The following is a 15,115-nucleotide window of genomic DNA, read 5'->3' on the forward strand; positions in this document are numbered from 1 at the left end:
CTAGAGGGGTGGGTTAGGGAGGGTGGGAGGGAGAGGCAAGAGGGAGGGGATATGGGATATATGTATACGTATAGCTGCTTCACTTTGTTATACAACAGAAACTGAAACACCACCTTATAAAGCTATTATACTCCAATAAAGGTGTTTTATTAAAAAAAAAAAAAGTTGAGCGGCTGCCTGCAACCCCCCACAGGACCAAGGAGCCATAGAAACCGGGAGACACAGGGACTTGTGATTCTCAACTCAGATTTGGCCTTAACTTGTGTTGCGACCTGGGGCAAGTATTGTAAATCCTCCAGCCCGTAGCTTCAAAGCAAAAAGAAGTCTTTTCAAAAGGGAAGGGTATTTCTGGGAACCGTATAAACACACAACAGCTGCAGAAGTGCTGTGAGCCCCTCTGCAGGCTCCCTGACCTGGGAGCCACAGCTCACCCACCCGCGGGCGGAGGCTGCCCACTGCCTGCCGACCAGGATGCCCCGTCCGGCCCCGGGGAGCCCGGGCAGCGGAGGCCCAGGAGGCGCCTTTCTCTTTAAGAGCCCCACAGGCGATCCTGATTGGCTGTAGCTATGCAGGTCTTTCTTCCCAGCTCCCTCGGAGCGCTCCTTCCTCCGCCGCTTTCTCGGCTCTTTCCACACCCCCTCCCCCCACCCCGCTGCGTCCCCTCCAGACCCTGACGCTCGCCTCCTGTTCCTCGCCGCAGAGTTCAGCCCCGGCAGCGGTAAGGGTGACTCGCCAGCAACAGATGCCGGGCGCCAAGATTTGCATCCTTAAGCCACGCTGAACGCCAGGAAGAAAAGAGAAGGAAGCAGAGAAGCGTCGGGAAGGCGGGGACGGGAGGTGCGGAAATCCCCTCCTAAAAGGCAGAAGCCGTCGCCCGCCCCGGAGAGCGCCGCGCCGGCTGATCGCCAGCTTGCTGCCGCTGCCACGAGCGCCCGCCTCTCCCCAGCCATGCCAGGCCCGGCCGCCGGCGAGGGGAAGGTCCCCTTCCGCAACGCCAAGGAGGAAATCCGTGTGGGCTTCGGGGTCCAGGGCTCGGAGGGCGGCGGCGGCGGCCGGGAGAAGCCCGGCGCGCGCGGGCAGCGGCAGGACATCGTCTGGAGGAACGTCTTCCTGATGAGCCTGCTCCACTTGGGGGCCGTGTACTCCCTGGTGCTCATCCCCAAAGCCCAGCCGCTCACTCTGCTCTGGGGTAAGTTTCGCCGGCGCCCCCTGCGCCCCGGGCACCGAGGCGAGGCGGCGCCGGGTCGCGCGGGGTCGCGGGTCGCCACTGGCTTCGGGCGGTGCGGAGCCCCCCTCCGCTCTCCGCTCGCCTCCCCACCACGCGCCCCGGTCCCCCGGCCTGCAGTCGTCCGGCCTTTGGGACAGGCAGGTATTTCTGTGATGGTATTTTCAACTTCTGCCTCCCCCGCTGTCAGCTTGAGTAGGCGCCTTTGGCGGCGCCTGGATGGACTCGGGGTCCTTCGGCGCCACCGCTGTGCGCAGAGGCACACCGGCTGAACCCGGGTACCAGGGCGGGGAGACCGATGGGATGATTGTGTCGCCCAGGCGGGTCCCAGGGGCACTCCTTCCTGCGCCCTTCGGCTTCTCAGTCTCCTCTGTGGGCCACGGACCTTGGGGCCGAGTTGAGGACAAGAAAGGGACTTGGAGCGGGGGTGGAGAGACCCGGCACCGGATCAGTCTTGATGTTCGCGCAGGAGATGGAAGACACCAGTTCCCTTCCTGCCCCTGCAAGGCCCCCATCCCTGCCCCCTCCGTGATCTTTTGTGCCCAGTTGCACTTCTATGGTCCCAGAAGTTTCTCGGCGAGCACACCAACCCCGCGGTGAGAGCGCTCTGCCCCCGGCACAAAGCTCAGACCATGGCCGAGCAGATCCCCTCCGGGACCTATCCCTTCTGACCAGTGCCTGTCTGTCACCGCACCTGTAGCTCTCCCTCTCGCCACCCTCTTTCCTAGCACCCCCAACCCTGCCGGCATGGGAGGGAGCCCAGGACCACCCCCCTCCAATCCCCCCCACCTCCCGGGGCCCGGGGGCCGAGTGCCTGCCCTACGTGACTCCGGTGGCTGACCTCAGAACCACTTCCAACAACCCCTGCCCCAGCAACTGGTTTTGGCCTCAGTCCCTGAAGTGGCCACGTTAGCCGAGACAAAAGGCGCTGGCCTTGATATCCTGGGCTGAGAATTGGACGAGGTGATCTAAGAAGCCCTTTCAGCTCTCCTTTCCGAGATCGCCAAGGAACGGGGGCAGGAGAAACACAACCTACTTTTATTCCCAGAGGGGAAGAGGAAGGAAGAAAATAAGAAAACCTTTTTCTGCAAGGTGTCTTATTTAGCATAGTGCCAGCTCCAAATGCCTGGGTTCATAATGGGGCCACTCAGTTCCAAGCCTTCCCCTGAAACTCTGCAGTCCCTGCTCTCGGAAGCAAACTCTTCCAGAAGATGGGTGCCTCTTAGGGGAGTGTGGCTGAGCAGAGCTGAGGAATGATGAGAGGGGCGGGGCGTCTTTGGGAATTTGTGAAACCTCCCAGAGCCCCCTAAGCTTTGGGTAACCTCCCTGCTCAGCCCTCCCCTGCTCAGTACACCTCCTCAATTCAGTGTCCTTTTCACCATCTTCTTTGCTGTTATGTGTTGGTTTCATTCTCCCTGTCTTCTTCCTTTACCTCCAGATGACTAGATTGTGAGATGCGCAGTCATTGCTTCATGGACACACTCCCCCCACCTGCCAACCAACACCCTTATTGCCCTGGATCCTCCAGGGAGCTTCTCCCTCTCCACCCCACTCCTCCCTGCAGGGGCAGGACTGTGCCTTTGGACTTCAGAGCTCACCTGCCTCCAGGGGATTGGGGCTTAGCTTTAATAGCTGCAGGGAGAAGTGAGCACTTAAAATATTGTCTTAGGGGCTTCCCTGGTGGCGCAGTGGTTGAGAGTCTGCCTGCCGATGCAGGGGACACGGGTTCGTGCCCCGGTCCGGGAAGATCCCACAAGCCGCGGAGTGGCTGGGCCCGTGAGCCATGGCTGCTGAGCCTGCGCGTCTGGAGCCTGTGCTCCGCAACGGGAGAGGCCACAACAGTGAGAGGCCCGCGTACCACAAAAAAAAAAAAAAAAATATATATATATATATATATATATATTGTCTTACATTCCTGGAGCTCCACAGACCCACAGGCTCCATCCCTTACAGCCACCCACCCGCTGGTTCTGGCATCCCACCAGGAGCCACAAGGACAAGGCCTCCTCTCCAGGTTTGCCACTCACCTCTGCCCTTTCCAGGCCACTCACTGTGGTGGAGACAGAATCTTTCTTCTGAAAGACCTTGGCCAGAAGACACCGTCCTCGGCCTCAAACTCCTCCAGCTTCCCCGGAGAAGTCAACACACTGCAGGATTCTGGGTTCCCCTTTGTGGGTGATGTTGCCAAGCCCATCCTGTGCCTTCCTGCATAGTCTTCTGCCTTAGCTACTTTTCATCAGTTCCATTCCCTGAATCTTGATTCACTCCCTACCTGGGTTTCATTGCTCCCCCGCTCCAAAAAAACCCAAACAAACAAACAGAAAAAGAGCCGACAGTGGTGGATATTGTAGTTTCAAGATTCAAACTTATGACTTAGAAACATTCCAAGTAAGTGAATGTTATCTGATGGATATCTTGTGAGAGAAGAAGTGAGGGAGAGAGACGGCTAAGATCAGTGTGCTGATGGCTAGAATCTTTAGGGAGACTGTTGATCAGGGTTATTTTCATTGAAAGCCCTGGTGCCTTGAGCTACAAGTTTCTCCCCACTGGATGCCCTTTTCATCATCTCTCCCACTGGCTCTGTCTAGTGTTAGGACCGAGTTCATGCACCAGTGGGCTGTTCATCCACTTCAGGGACCTGAGTTGTCAAGGCAGTAGGCTTAACTAGCCCATCTATTATTGCTTGCCACCCTCCACCCCAGGTATGGTTGCCCTGGAAACAGGAGGCATCCATGCAGAGCACCCAGCAGAGGATGTTTTAGGTGTTCAGTTGTGCGAAGAGTAATTTGAGTGGCAGTAAAATGTCATCCATGAAAGATCCCATCAAGTTGTTCAGTCCAGACCTCCTCCACTGCCTCGCTCCCCACCTTTTTATGACTCTCCTTGGGCCCAGAGCAAGTTGTTTTCTCTTCTTATCCTTGTAGTTTTCTGAGTGGGCAGGCTGTCAGAACGGAATGCTCTTGGTGCCCACAGGTCCTGAGGGATGAGTTCATGACTTTTGAGGACAGAACACAACCTCCAGCTGGAGGAAAAATCTTCACCTGAAGCCTTGAGCTCAAAAAATGCCTGCTTTGAGGGTTTTTGGCCAAAGGGGCAGTTGTTCATGCCCTGAATCCCAGGATGAGCAGAATAGGGGAGTGAGAGGCAGCAGTTGTGGTGTCGAGGTCAAAGTCCTGTGCTCCTTCCCAGCAGCTTTGCCCTGTCTCCAGGCATTCTGGCCATTGGTTTCCAAAAACATGAGGGACTTTTCTGGTTTCCCTTGAAATGTCATCCGAATCCCCTAAGTATGCCTTGGTGACATCATGACAATTTCAGTGACAGTATCAGCATGCAAAACAGTAATATGCCCTGCTCCCTTCCATCTTGCCCCAGGGCAAATGTGACCATTGCTAAGGTAGATACAGGATTCTCTGGTACCCTTCAGGTTGCTGGAACACAGCCTATGGCGAGGAATCTGAGTGGTAGCAGGAACTGACAAGGCAGTCTAGCAGGAGGGAGGATCAGGAGAGGCTGGGGTTTGGAAGGTACTGGTCCATCAGTCAAATTCTGTCCAATTCTGGGCTTCCCTGGTGGCGCAGTGGTTGGGGGTCCGCCTGCCGATGCAGGGGACACGGGTTCGTGCCCCGGTCCGGGAGGATCCCACGTGCTGCGGAGCGGCTGGGCCCATGGGCCGTGGCTGCTGAGCCTGCGCGTCCGGAGCCTGTGCTCCGCAACGGGAGAGGCCACAACAGTGAGAGAGGCCCGCGTACCGCAAAAAAAAAAAAAAAAATTCTGTCCAATTCTGAGAGTTGCCCAAAGATGAGTTGTCTTCGGTCAGGCCTTGGGTAACCTGAATCCACACCTTCGATGGTCCTGATGTCTTTGTTGTGCTTCTTTTTCCATCAAATCCCTAACATTGTTGAGGCGCTCCAAGAATGCGTGGCCATGGACTTCTGTTTCACCTCCGGGTTTTCTAGGGTGAGCACAGCTCAGAAGAGAAACAACTGAGAATGTGAATCCTTGCTCTCCTACTTACTTACCAGCTGCATGGCCTTGGGCAAATGAACATCTCCAGACCTCAGCTTTCTCACCTGTAAAATGGGTATATCAATACTTCTTGCTCATGAGGTTGTGAGAATTAAATTCAATAATAGGTGTAAACTACTTAGCACAGTGCCTGCACCTTGGCTGATGTCCAGTAATTGTTAGCTGCTCTTATTATTCTTGGTCCTGATACTGGCTTTTTTTCTTTAGTAGAAGGAAAAAAGGCCCTCTTGCAGCACAATCAATTCTACAAAGCTGGCACACAACATGGCTTCGTTGCCTCTCTTGCATGGAAAAGGTTGCTTTGGTTTGGGAAACAAGGGTTCTTTCTCAAAGTCTCCAAAGAGAAATGAACACAGATCCCCCGTCCCTCCTCCCTCCCCCATTCCCTTCTCTTTCATCCTCTCTTCCTCCTATTTTCCTCCAGAAGGCCACTATTTTGTAAATAAGAATCTTTTTGTTCAGCTGATAACTCACCTGGTCTTCAGTGTTTTCTTTGGGGCTTTTTGACCGTTGCAATTGCTGTAAAAACAGGGCCAAATCATTTCTCCTAAATGTCTTAGGGTCTCAGTTTTGACTTTTTTCCCCGTTTCTGTCTCCTTGAATCATCTTTTTTTTTTTAATCTTTAATGCTCAAACTACTAAAAAACTGAAAAACATAAATGAATCTTCCTTTTAAACCTTGTAATTCCCAGCCCATTGTTGCAACTCTTGCATTTTTAATAACCAGGCAAGCACTAAGAGCCCTACCCAAGGCTGGGTGGAGTGCAGCGAAACCTGAGAGAATGGAGTGTGCTTTTGCTGGCTTAATAGTCTAAACAAATATAAATATAGGTTGAGGTTAACATTATTAACTCGTTTTTTTTCTAACACTGGTCAAGGTCACTGCCAACTGCACTGTCATCCTGAAATGTGAAGTCGCTCTGCAGAGTAGAAACCAGAGCTGGAATCCCAGCATTGCCACTTAGTTCAACTTCAGGCGGGTCCCTTTCCAGTGTGTGCGCCTCCGTTTCCTGGTCTCTGAAATAGGGATGATAATACTGAGCTGAAAGTTGTTTTAAGAATCAGGGAAAATGTCAAACTGGTGCCAGAGGATAGACACGCAATGCTCTCTGTTACTACCAACCCCACCGTGGGCCAGGCGTCAGGGAACCTGCAGGGCTTCCGTGTCTGTTTGTCTGGGACTTCTTGTGGCTCGAATGTAAGGCATAGCCTTTACATCCAAAGAAATGATCCTGACCTCGTGTAACATTTAGTTCTCATCTTACCCTGATTTGTGTATTGTATAAAATCATAACAATTGCTTGGAAAAGTCACTGAGAGATTTACAAAAGGGTGACACAGTCATGGTGGTTTCTCTAAATTTTTATGAAAGGCAACATCGTATTTGGTTGGCATTGTTCCTGTTGAGCATTTATTATGACATTCTGTAGTCTCTGGTGTGCAGTCTCGCCATCCCTCTGCTGTGATGTGTCCTGCTTCTGTGGAAGTGCCACCCTGGGGTTAAGAGTATGGATGTTAGAGTCAGAGGATGTGGGTTCAAGGCCTAGCTATAGCCTTGGGCAGATCGCTCACCCTCCCTAGCCTCAGCGTCCCCAGCTGCACAGTGAGAACAGCAGTACAACCAGCGGCATGTCGCAGCTGGAGTGAAAGGAAAGAGAGTAAGGAACTTGGCCCTTGGTGCTTCCCTTCACTCCTTCCCTTCCTTTAGCTCCCCCTGTGGTGGCTGGGACTTGTTCCGGCTGCCCCCTGGTTGTCAGAAAGCCCTGGTCAGGGGCAAAGCAGTTGGTTTTCTGACTTTGTTTTCCCTGGCAATGGGATGGTGGCCACCCCAACAGGGACCCGCTATCCTCCCTCATAAATGTCTGCCGTTTGTTCACTCTGAGTGTGAACGGCCACGAGAGAGAGCCTCACAGTTGCACGTGCAGTCACATATACATTTGTCCACTAATTCATTCATTTTTTTCCTTTTCAACTATTGTCAAAACATATCAGAATCACTTGGGGATCCTTTGAAATATTCAGAAGCCTGGCGCCCCCCCACCCCACCCCGCCGCCAGACCTACTGCACTGGAATCTGTAGGAGTGAGGTTCTGGCTTTTTTATTTTTTTGAAAAAGGCATTAAGGTGTTTCTGATGCACAGCGGGGCTGAGAACCATTATTTAATTCCCTTATCCACATTCAGTTATGCTTATTACTCACCCATTACATGCCAGGCACCGACACCATCCCTGACTTCGTGGCACTTAAGGCCAGTTGGAGAGACAGACGGGTGCACAGGTGAGAACCGCCAAGGCAGCATTAGCTGCAGGTGCCAGCCTGGGGAAGTTGGGGCGGCTTCCCAGAGGAGGAGGTGGCTGGACTGAGCCTCCAGGAGGCCCGAGGCTGGCTGGCCGAGGGGTTTGGATGAGATGGCCTTGTACCCACAGGCTACAGATCTCCCGAGGGGAGAGAGGAGAGCCAGTCAAGGACCTGATGGTTCAGCAAGGCTGAAGGTGATCAGGGCCCAGATCCAGGGCAGGAAGATTCAACAGGAACACAAAGACTGGGAGGAGATCAGGCTTTCGGGGAGGCTGCCCTTCAGCCTGTCCCTGCCTCGCACCTCCTCTCACCCACCTCACACACCAGTGGCTCTTGGTGTATAACTTCAAGACCAGACACATGGCAGTGGGATGAGTGAGTCTGAAGATTTTCAGGAAAGACCCTGAGACCTTGGAGCAGGTGTGCACCTCCCTCAGGCTGGCCAGAGCTGAGGGAGAGCTAGAAATAATGTCTCAGCTGGGCCTTTGATCTCACAGATTCAGGGGTATTGTCCCAGGACTAAATTACTAAAAAGCCCCAAGGGTATAATAGCACAGGCACACCAGACCCAGGGCTCTCTCCTCCTCCTGTGTTCCTCTTTCCTCTGTTTCTCAGAGGTACAGGAGTTCTTCTCACCTCACTTCCTCCCTTGAACCTGAGCTTAAACAGCTGGTTCTCACTACCCTCCTTCTTTTTTTTTTTTTTTTCTTTGCGGTACGTGGGCCTCTCACTGCTGCGGCCTCTCCCGTTGCGGAGCACAGTCTCCTTGGCTCACGGGCCCAGCCGCTCCGCGGCATGTGGGATCTTCTCAGACCGGGGCACGAACCCGTGTCCCCTGCATGGGCAGGCAGACTCTCAACCACTGCGCCACCAGGGAAGCCCCACTACCCTCCTTCTTAATGTCCTGCTTCCCATTTCTGCAGCTGATTTCAGAGGGCTCTGTGGGTCCCTGCAGGCTGTGGTCCAGCAACATCACCTGGGAGCTTGTTATAAAGAAAGACTCTCAGACCCCACCCTGGACCTATTGAATCACTACCTGTACTGATAAGGTCTCCAGGTGACCCATCTGCACTGAACTTAGAGAAGCACTCCCTCAAGTCAGGCCACAGGCCGACGGGTCAGAGAAGCTGCTCACGGCTGGGATTTGGCAACTCTTTCTTTTTCCGTTTAATGGCCTCCTCCCCTTTGCCTTCCCTCCTCCCCTCCTGCCTCCTTGTAGCTTATTTTAGAACATGTCGGGATCCTGCTTCCCTTGCCAACAAAATGCTGTTGCTAAAATTTTTCAGCTGGCAGCAGTGATGTTTAATTCATGGGCTAGAAAATTAATTTTATTTTCATGAGTAGAGCTGGAGAAAAATAACAGGAAGTCTCTGTGCAAGGCCCTTGGGAATTCAGCTTGTCTATTTAATAGATGAACTGGTAAAGGTGAGGATGCCTCAGGAAAGGGCCACCTTCCACAAAGGATGCTTTTGGCTGCAAGTAGCACAAAACTCAACTTAGGATGGCATAAAAGATAAAGAAAATTTCTAATTTCACTGGTAAGTAATCCCAAGGTAGGGCACTTGTGGGATGACTCAGTAATAACATCAAAGAGCAGGTTTCATTTCTGCCATGGTGGCCTTGTGGAGTTTAGTTTTCCTTGTGGTTACAAGATGGCTGCCAGAGTTCCAGGAGTTACAACAATGTCCTACAGAAGAGGAGAGAGGCTGCCCCTTCCTGAAGTCTCATCAGAGAGAAACTCTCTCCTGGTCATCTCACAGCTGATGTCTCCTCAAGTCTCACTTGCAGGATTGTGTCCCAAGTCCCTTGTTAAACCATCGTTGGCAAGGGATTCAGGCTAATCAGGGTTAGCCACTGAGCCACATGCCACATGAGGCAGGGGTTAAGAGCCAAACAAAACCCAGGCTCTGGGGGAAGGGAGAAGAGGGCATGGCTGCTGGGACAGCCAACACCTCTGCTCCAGGGCCTGCCTTTACTCCCTCCCATGACTTTCCCTCTTTGGTGTCACCTCCATTCCATGGAAAGGCTCTGATTTCATACTTTAGCACGCTCTTCCCCTCTACTCCCTACCCATTCAGCTTGTCTCCAGTCCTGCTGTCATTTCAGTGAGTTGTAAATGTCTGCCTTTTCCATGAGGCTGTGAGCTCTCCCATGGCACATCTGCCTCCCCAGAACCTGGCAATGGCCTCTGCTCAACATACACTGTGCTGGGGGAATGGATGAAGGAAGAGACGAATGAATGAGTTTAATCTTTGTGTGGCCTTTCTTTCTAAGGAAAGTTTTCATGTTGTTTCATAACTTTAAAGATGTTTCTGCCCCTGTAAAAGAACTTTCCGTGTGATTTTGGGGAAAGGACTGGGGAGAGAGAAGCCTTTCTCAGTGCCCCAAGAATCTGCATGCCCCTCTGCACCCATGTCCACCTGGGAGACACCCTGACCTCAGTGGGGAGCTTGCAGAATTCTTTATTGCTCTTCTGGGATTTTATGGGGTGAGATGGGGCTGGAGAAGGTTGCTCTGGGTACAGGGAAGTGTTAAATGCCTTGTGGGAGAATGGAATTAAAAAGAAAAAGATGGACAATGAGTGACTTAGAATGTGTTCTTTTTTTTTTTATTTTTTTTTTTGCGGTACGCGGGCCTCTCACTGTCGTGGCCTCTCCCGTTGCAGAGCACAGGCTCCGGACGCACAGGCTCAGCGGCCATGGTTCACGGGCCCAGCCGCTCCGCGGCATGTGGGATCTTCCTGGACCGGGGCACGAACCTGTGTCCCCCGCATTGGCAGGCGGACTCTCAACCACTGCGCCACCAGGGAAGCCCAGAATGTGTTCTTTACCAAGGTTTTCCATGGACACACTTTCCTCAGACTGATGAATGGGTTTCTTGGCTGGTCATTGTCTTCATTGTTCAGGCGACACAGAACGTCAGTGATGACCTCACGGTCAGATTTCTGTTCTCTTGCCTCAAATTTTACTTAAAAGGGCATTTAAAAGTCCACTTTAAAAAAAAAAAGTCCACTTAACCTCGCCCAACAGGTACTTTTTTTTTAAAATAAATATTTATTCATTTTTGGCTGCGTTGGGTTTTCGCTGCTGCGTGCAGGCTTCCTCTAGTTGCGGCGAGCCGGGGCTACTCTTCGTTGTGGTGCGCGGGCTTCTCATTGCAGTGGCTTCTCTTGTTGCGGAGCACGGGCTCTAGGCTCGCGAGCCTCAGTAGTTGTGGCACACGGGCTTGGTTGCTCTGCGGCATGTGGGATCTTCCTGGACCAGGGCTCGAACCCGTGTCCCCTGCATTGGCAGGCGGATTCCCAACCATTGCACTACCTGGGAAGCCCTGCCCTTGAAATGGAAAAAAAAAAAATCAAATACCAGTGGACTTGGAAATGAAGAGGTACAAGAATAGAGTTTAGAACTCAGGTTTAAATTTGTTTTCTTCCTGTATCACTGTCTGTTGTATGAATACCATCATGCACTTGCAATTTGACTGTATTGGTTTTAGCTTGGTTCCCTAAAGAGACAATGATTGTAAATGCAACCTGTGACCTAAATGAGCAAGGCCATCTCCCAAAGCATCCTCCACTTCATCATCAAAAAACATTTATCAAGCAAGCAATTAATTTCCTATGGTCTTGAGCCAGGCACTGTGTAAAAAAACAGAGACCTGGTCTCTACCCTCCTATTTTTTTTTTTTTTTTTTTTTTTTTTTTTTTTTTTTGCGGTATGCGGGCCTCTCACTGTTGTGGCCTCTCCCGTTGCGGAGCACAGACTCCGGACGCGCAGGCTCAGCGGCCATGGCTCACGGGCCCAGCCGCTCTGCGGCATGGGGAACTTTTCGGACTGGGGCACAAACCCATGTCCCTTGCATCGGCAGGCAGACTCTCAACCACTGCGCCACCAGGGAAGCCCCCTCCTACCTTTTATAACTCAGAGAACAGCTGTAATTTTCCCCAAGTAGTGTATCCAACTTAATGTTCTCTTGGCATGAGTAGAAGTGGAAAATACTCTTACTTCTTTAAAAGTTCTGTGCATGAAATTAGAAATGAATTTCTAAAATGTAACTGTTTCCTGAAGTAGTTTGTCGATTCCCTCCTCTAATAAATACATTCATAAGAAGCTTTTGCAGATGGTTACAATGAAGATCGTCTCTATTCTCAGCCTGTGAGTCACTGGAGTGTCCCTGAAAGCATTTGTTTTGCCCTAGAGTCTCTCTAAGCAAAAGAAGGTATTTATTAGCAAGTGTGAATAATGCCCACATATCTCCCCCTCCCATCTCCCACCCCCAAATCTATTGTGTTTGGCTCCCTAGCTCCTGACAAGTGGGTGAGTCATTAACATTTTTGAGCTCTGCTTGAATTTCTCCAGGGTCTTGACTCTACCTGGAGCTCTGGGGAGAGTTGTCGCTACCCTCTGAACATAGACTGGGTACGAACCTAAACTTGGCAGAGCTCCCAGGAAGGTTGGAATAAACCACAGTTATTAGTGCTAATATTCCTTCATGCACAGAGCTGGTAGTCAGTCAGTGTTCGCCCAGTGGTTAAAATCATTGGATAACTGTGGTACTCCTGGAATTCCCAACAATCCAAGAGCTAAAGGGTCAATACCTGGCTCAGCTGCAGGGCTTAAATCTAAAAATAAATCTGTTCTCGGGCTTCCCTGGTGGCGCAGTGGTTGAGAGTCCTCCTGCCAGGGGACACGGGTTCGTGCCCCGGTCCGGGAAGATCCCACATGCTGTGGAGCTGTTGGGCCCGTGAGCCATGGCCGCTGAGCCCACATGTCCGGAGCCTGTGCTCCGCAACGGGAGAGGCCACAACAGTGAGAGGCCCACGTACCACAAAAAATAAATAAATAATAACAGCAAGATATAACTTAAAAAAAATAAAAAAAATAAATAAAAATAAACCTGTTCTCATTGGTTTTGGTTGGTTGGTGCCCTTGTGGGTTGTCAGTTGTTTTTTAATTGAAGTATAGTTGATTTACAATATTGTGTTACTTTCACATGTATAGCAAAGTAATTTGGAGGTGTATATATATATATATATATATATATTCTTTTTTTGATTCTTCTCCATTATAGGTTATTATAAGATATTGAATATAGTTCCCTATGGTGTACTCAATTTTTTTTTTTTTTTTTTTTTTTGCGGTACGCGGGCCTCTCACTGTTGTGGCCTCTCCCATTGCGGAGCACAGGCTCCGGACGCGCAGGCTTGGCGGCCATGGCTCACAGGCCTAGCCGCTCCGCGGCATGTGGGATCTTGCTGGACTGGGGCACGGACCCGTGTCCCCTGCATCGGCAGGCGGACTCTCAACCACTGTGCCACCAGGGAAGCCCTCAAATATTTTTAATATCATCTCTGCATATGTGTTTTCTTGTTATCATATGATTCCTATAATCTTCAGCTTCTATCCTTTTCTGTTTTAACTGAATGAGAACTTTGAAAAAATCAGTCAGTCATTCTGGCTTAAATTTATATCCTAAATCATGCAAGGAAAGGTACTAGGGCCCAACCTAAGTTCTGGGGTTGAAAGTAAATCACCTGTCCTAATAAAAACTTCTTTTGTGATAGAGGCAATGTGTGTCTGAAAGGTGATTTTTATTTTCTAGTTTATAATTGTCTTTATGTAAGATTCCCCCCAAAAGATTTGATATTAATCATCAGAAAAAAATAACATTGGAAAAGTCAGATTGTGAAGGTGTATCGTTAAGTGTTGGGAGTTGGGAGGACAGAACGTGGAGGACCTTACCACTAATCCAGGTGGTACTCCTAGCTCACAGGTCGTGCCCGTGATGTTGTGGATGGTGTCTAGGCTCCCAGCAGCCCAGGGTCGGTGCCACTCAAACCATACCTGAGGCTTGGTACAGGGAATTGTTTTAATGATAGAAAATTTCAAACATACATAAAAGTAAAGAGAACGGAGTCTCTATCCCCACACCCACCCCTCACCTGGGGATTTTTTTGGGTAACTTTTTATTTTGATATATAATTTCAGATACATAGAACAGTTGTAAGAACAGTACAGGGAACTCCCATATACTCTATGCAGACTGAACAATTTCCATCATATTCTCTATGTGTATATGTATACATATGTGTGACTACTATTTTTTCTGAGCCATTTGAGAATAAGTCAGAGATATTGTGTCCTTTTATCTCTAAATACTTCAGTATGTATTTCCTAACAGTAAGAATACAACCACAGTACAATGTTCAAAACCAGGAATTTAACCTTGATATTATCTTTTTTTTTTTTGGCCACGCCCAGCAGCATATGGGATCTTAATTCACCCACCAGGAATGGAACAGGCCCCTGCTGCTTTGGAAGCACAGAGTCTTAACCACTGGACCACCAGGGAAGTCCCAATCTTGATATTATCTAATCCACAGTGGATAGCCAAATGTCATCAGGTACCCTAGCAATATCATTTATAGCTTTTTTTTTTTTTCCCCTTTCGGATTAGGTTGAAGCAAATTCAAGACAATTGCATCTGTAAATACTTAAGTATCCAGTATTAGTCGGGGTAATTCTGGCTACATCGTCCACATGGAAAACCTCGGGGGCCACCTTTCCCCTATCAACTGCCCCCAGCTCTTTGCGGTAAAACATTTGTGAGGGGCAGTTTTCAGAAGCGGGAAGGGGTAGAAACTGAGAAGCAGACATAGGTAATGAGCGAGACAGTAGTTCTCAGGCTGATCTGCAGACTGTGTATTGGGGGTCATCTGAGTTGCTCGTGCAACGTGCAGAACAGGGGGCTCTACCCAGACAGGAGTTCTACCCAGGCCCTACAGGATGAGAACCTCGGGGAGCGACCAGAACTCTGCATTTTAACAGGTGCCACGGGTACCTCTTATACCCTGTGGGCTGGAGGTGCTCTGACCTGGAGGCAGGTGACCTGGGAGTGATGCTGTGTCCCTAGCAGTTTAATGTCACATTCCCACACACCTGCCCCGTCTCAGAACAGGTGCAAGGCTTTTACATTGCCTCCAATTCCACTAGCCCGAGACTCCTTAGGGTTGATAAGAGGCAGCATTTGGGGAATGGGAATACCTGCAGGGGCTCCTTTCTCAGCACACAGCTTCTTACACAGGGCTGAAACCTTTCTTAGGACTGCGGGGGGGACTCAGGTGTGGCAGCCAACTGCGCAGCCTCAGCGCCTCCCTGCCCGATCTTCCCCTCCAGGAAGGCAGCACCAGTACGAGTAGCGGTGGCACCATTATTATCGTTCCCAGGACCAGACAGCGAGTTGGTGCTGGAAATCCGCTATATAGATGTGACCGCATTCAGGAAACGTGTCCATTCAAAAAATGGAGGTCGGTGGAGCCCTTCTCTTGGGCCCCTTTCATCTCTGAGGGTCGGGGCTTTCCAGTCATCTTCATTTGCTGAGGAGCAGATACTTCTTAGACCATGCAGCCGGGGACGCAGTGCAGCTCTGTCCGGGACAAGGCACACTTTAGGGGCATCCTGGACCCAGGCTTCTCTGCTACCTGAGATACAAGGACCCTTGTAAACGATTCTGACCCACCAAGAGATGACGACCACTGGGGAGACGCTCTAGATGTTCACTGTGCATCC

The 15,115-nt window shown here is 50.6% G+C and overlaps 1 protein-coding gene across 2 annotated transcripts in view; it reads left to right on the top strand.

The window, feature by feature from the left end:
• The first annotated feature begins 556 nt into the window (after positions 1-556).
• SCD5 (stearoyl-CoA desaturase 5) overlaps positions 557-15,115 on the top strand; it is a 163,997-nt gene continuing 149,438 nt past the window's right edge. Inside the window, exons 1-2 of one of the 2 annotated variants that reach the window (XM_060147943.1) lie at positions 557-572; positions 701-1,189. In XM_060147943.1, coding sequence (XP_060003926.1) covers positions 949-1,189 — 241 coding nt within the window. In that variant the 5' untranslated portion in view covers positions 557-572; positions 701-948. Of the gene's footprint in view, positions 573-649; positions 1,190-15,115 lie in introns of those variants that run through there. The other variant, XM_060147941.1, reaches the window with a different exon arrangement.

This window comes from Lagenorhynchus albirostris, chromosome 4 (assembly GCF_949774975.1).
Source record: "Lagenorhynchus albirostris chromosome 4, mLagAlb1.1, whole genome shotgun sequence".
NCBI classification, from domain to species: domain Eukaryota; kingdom Metazoa; phylum Chordata; class Mammalia; order Artiodactyla; family Delphinidae; genus Lagenorhynchus; species Lagenorhynchus albirostris.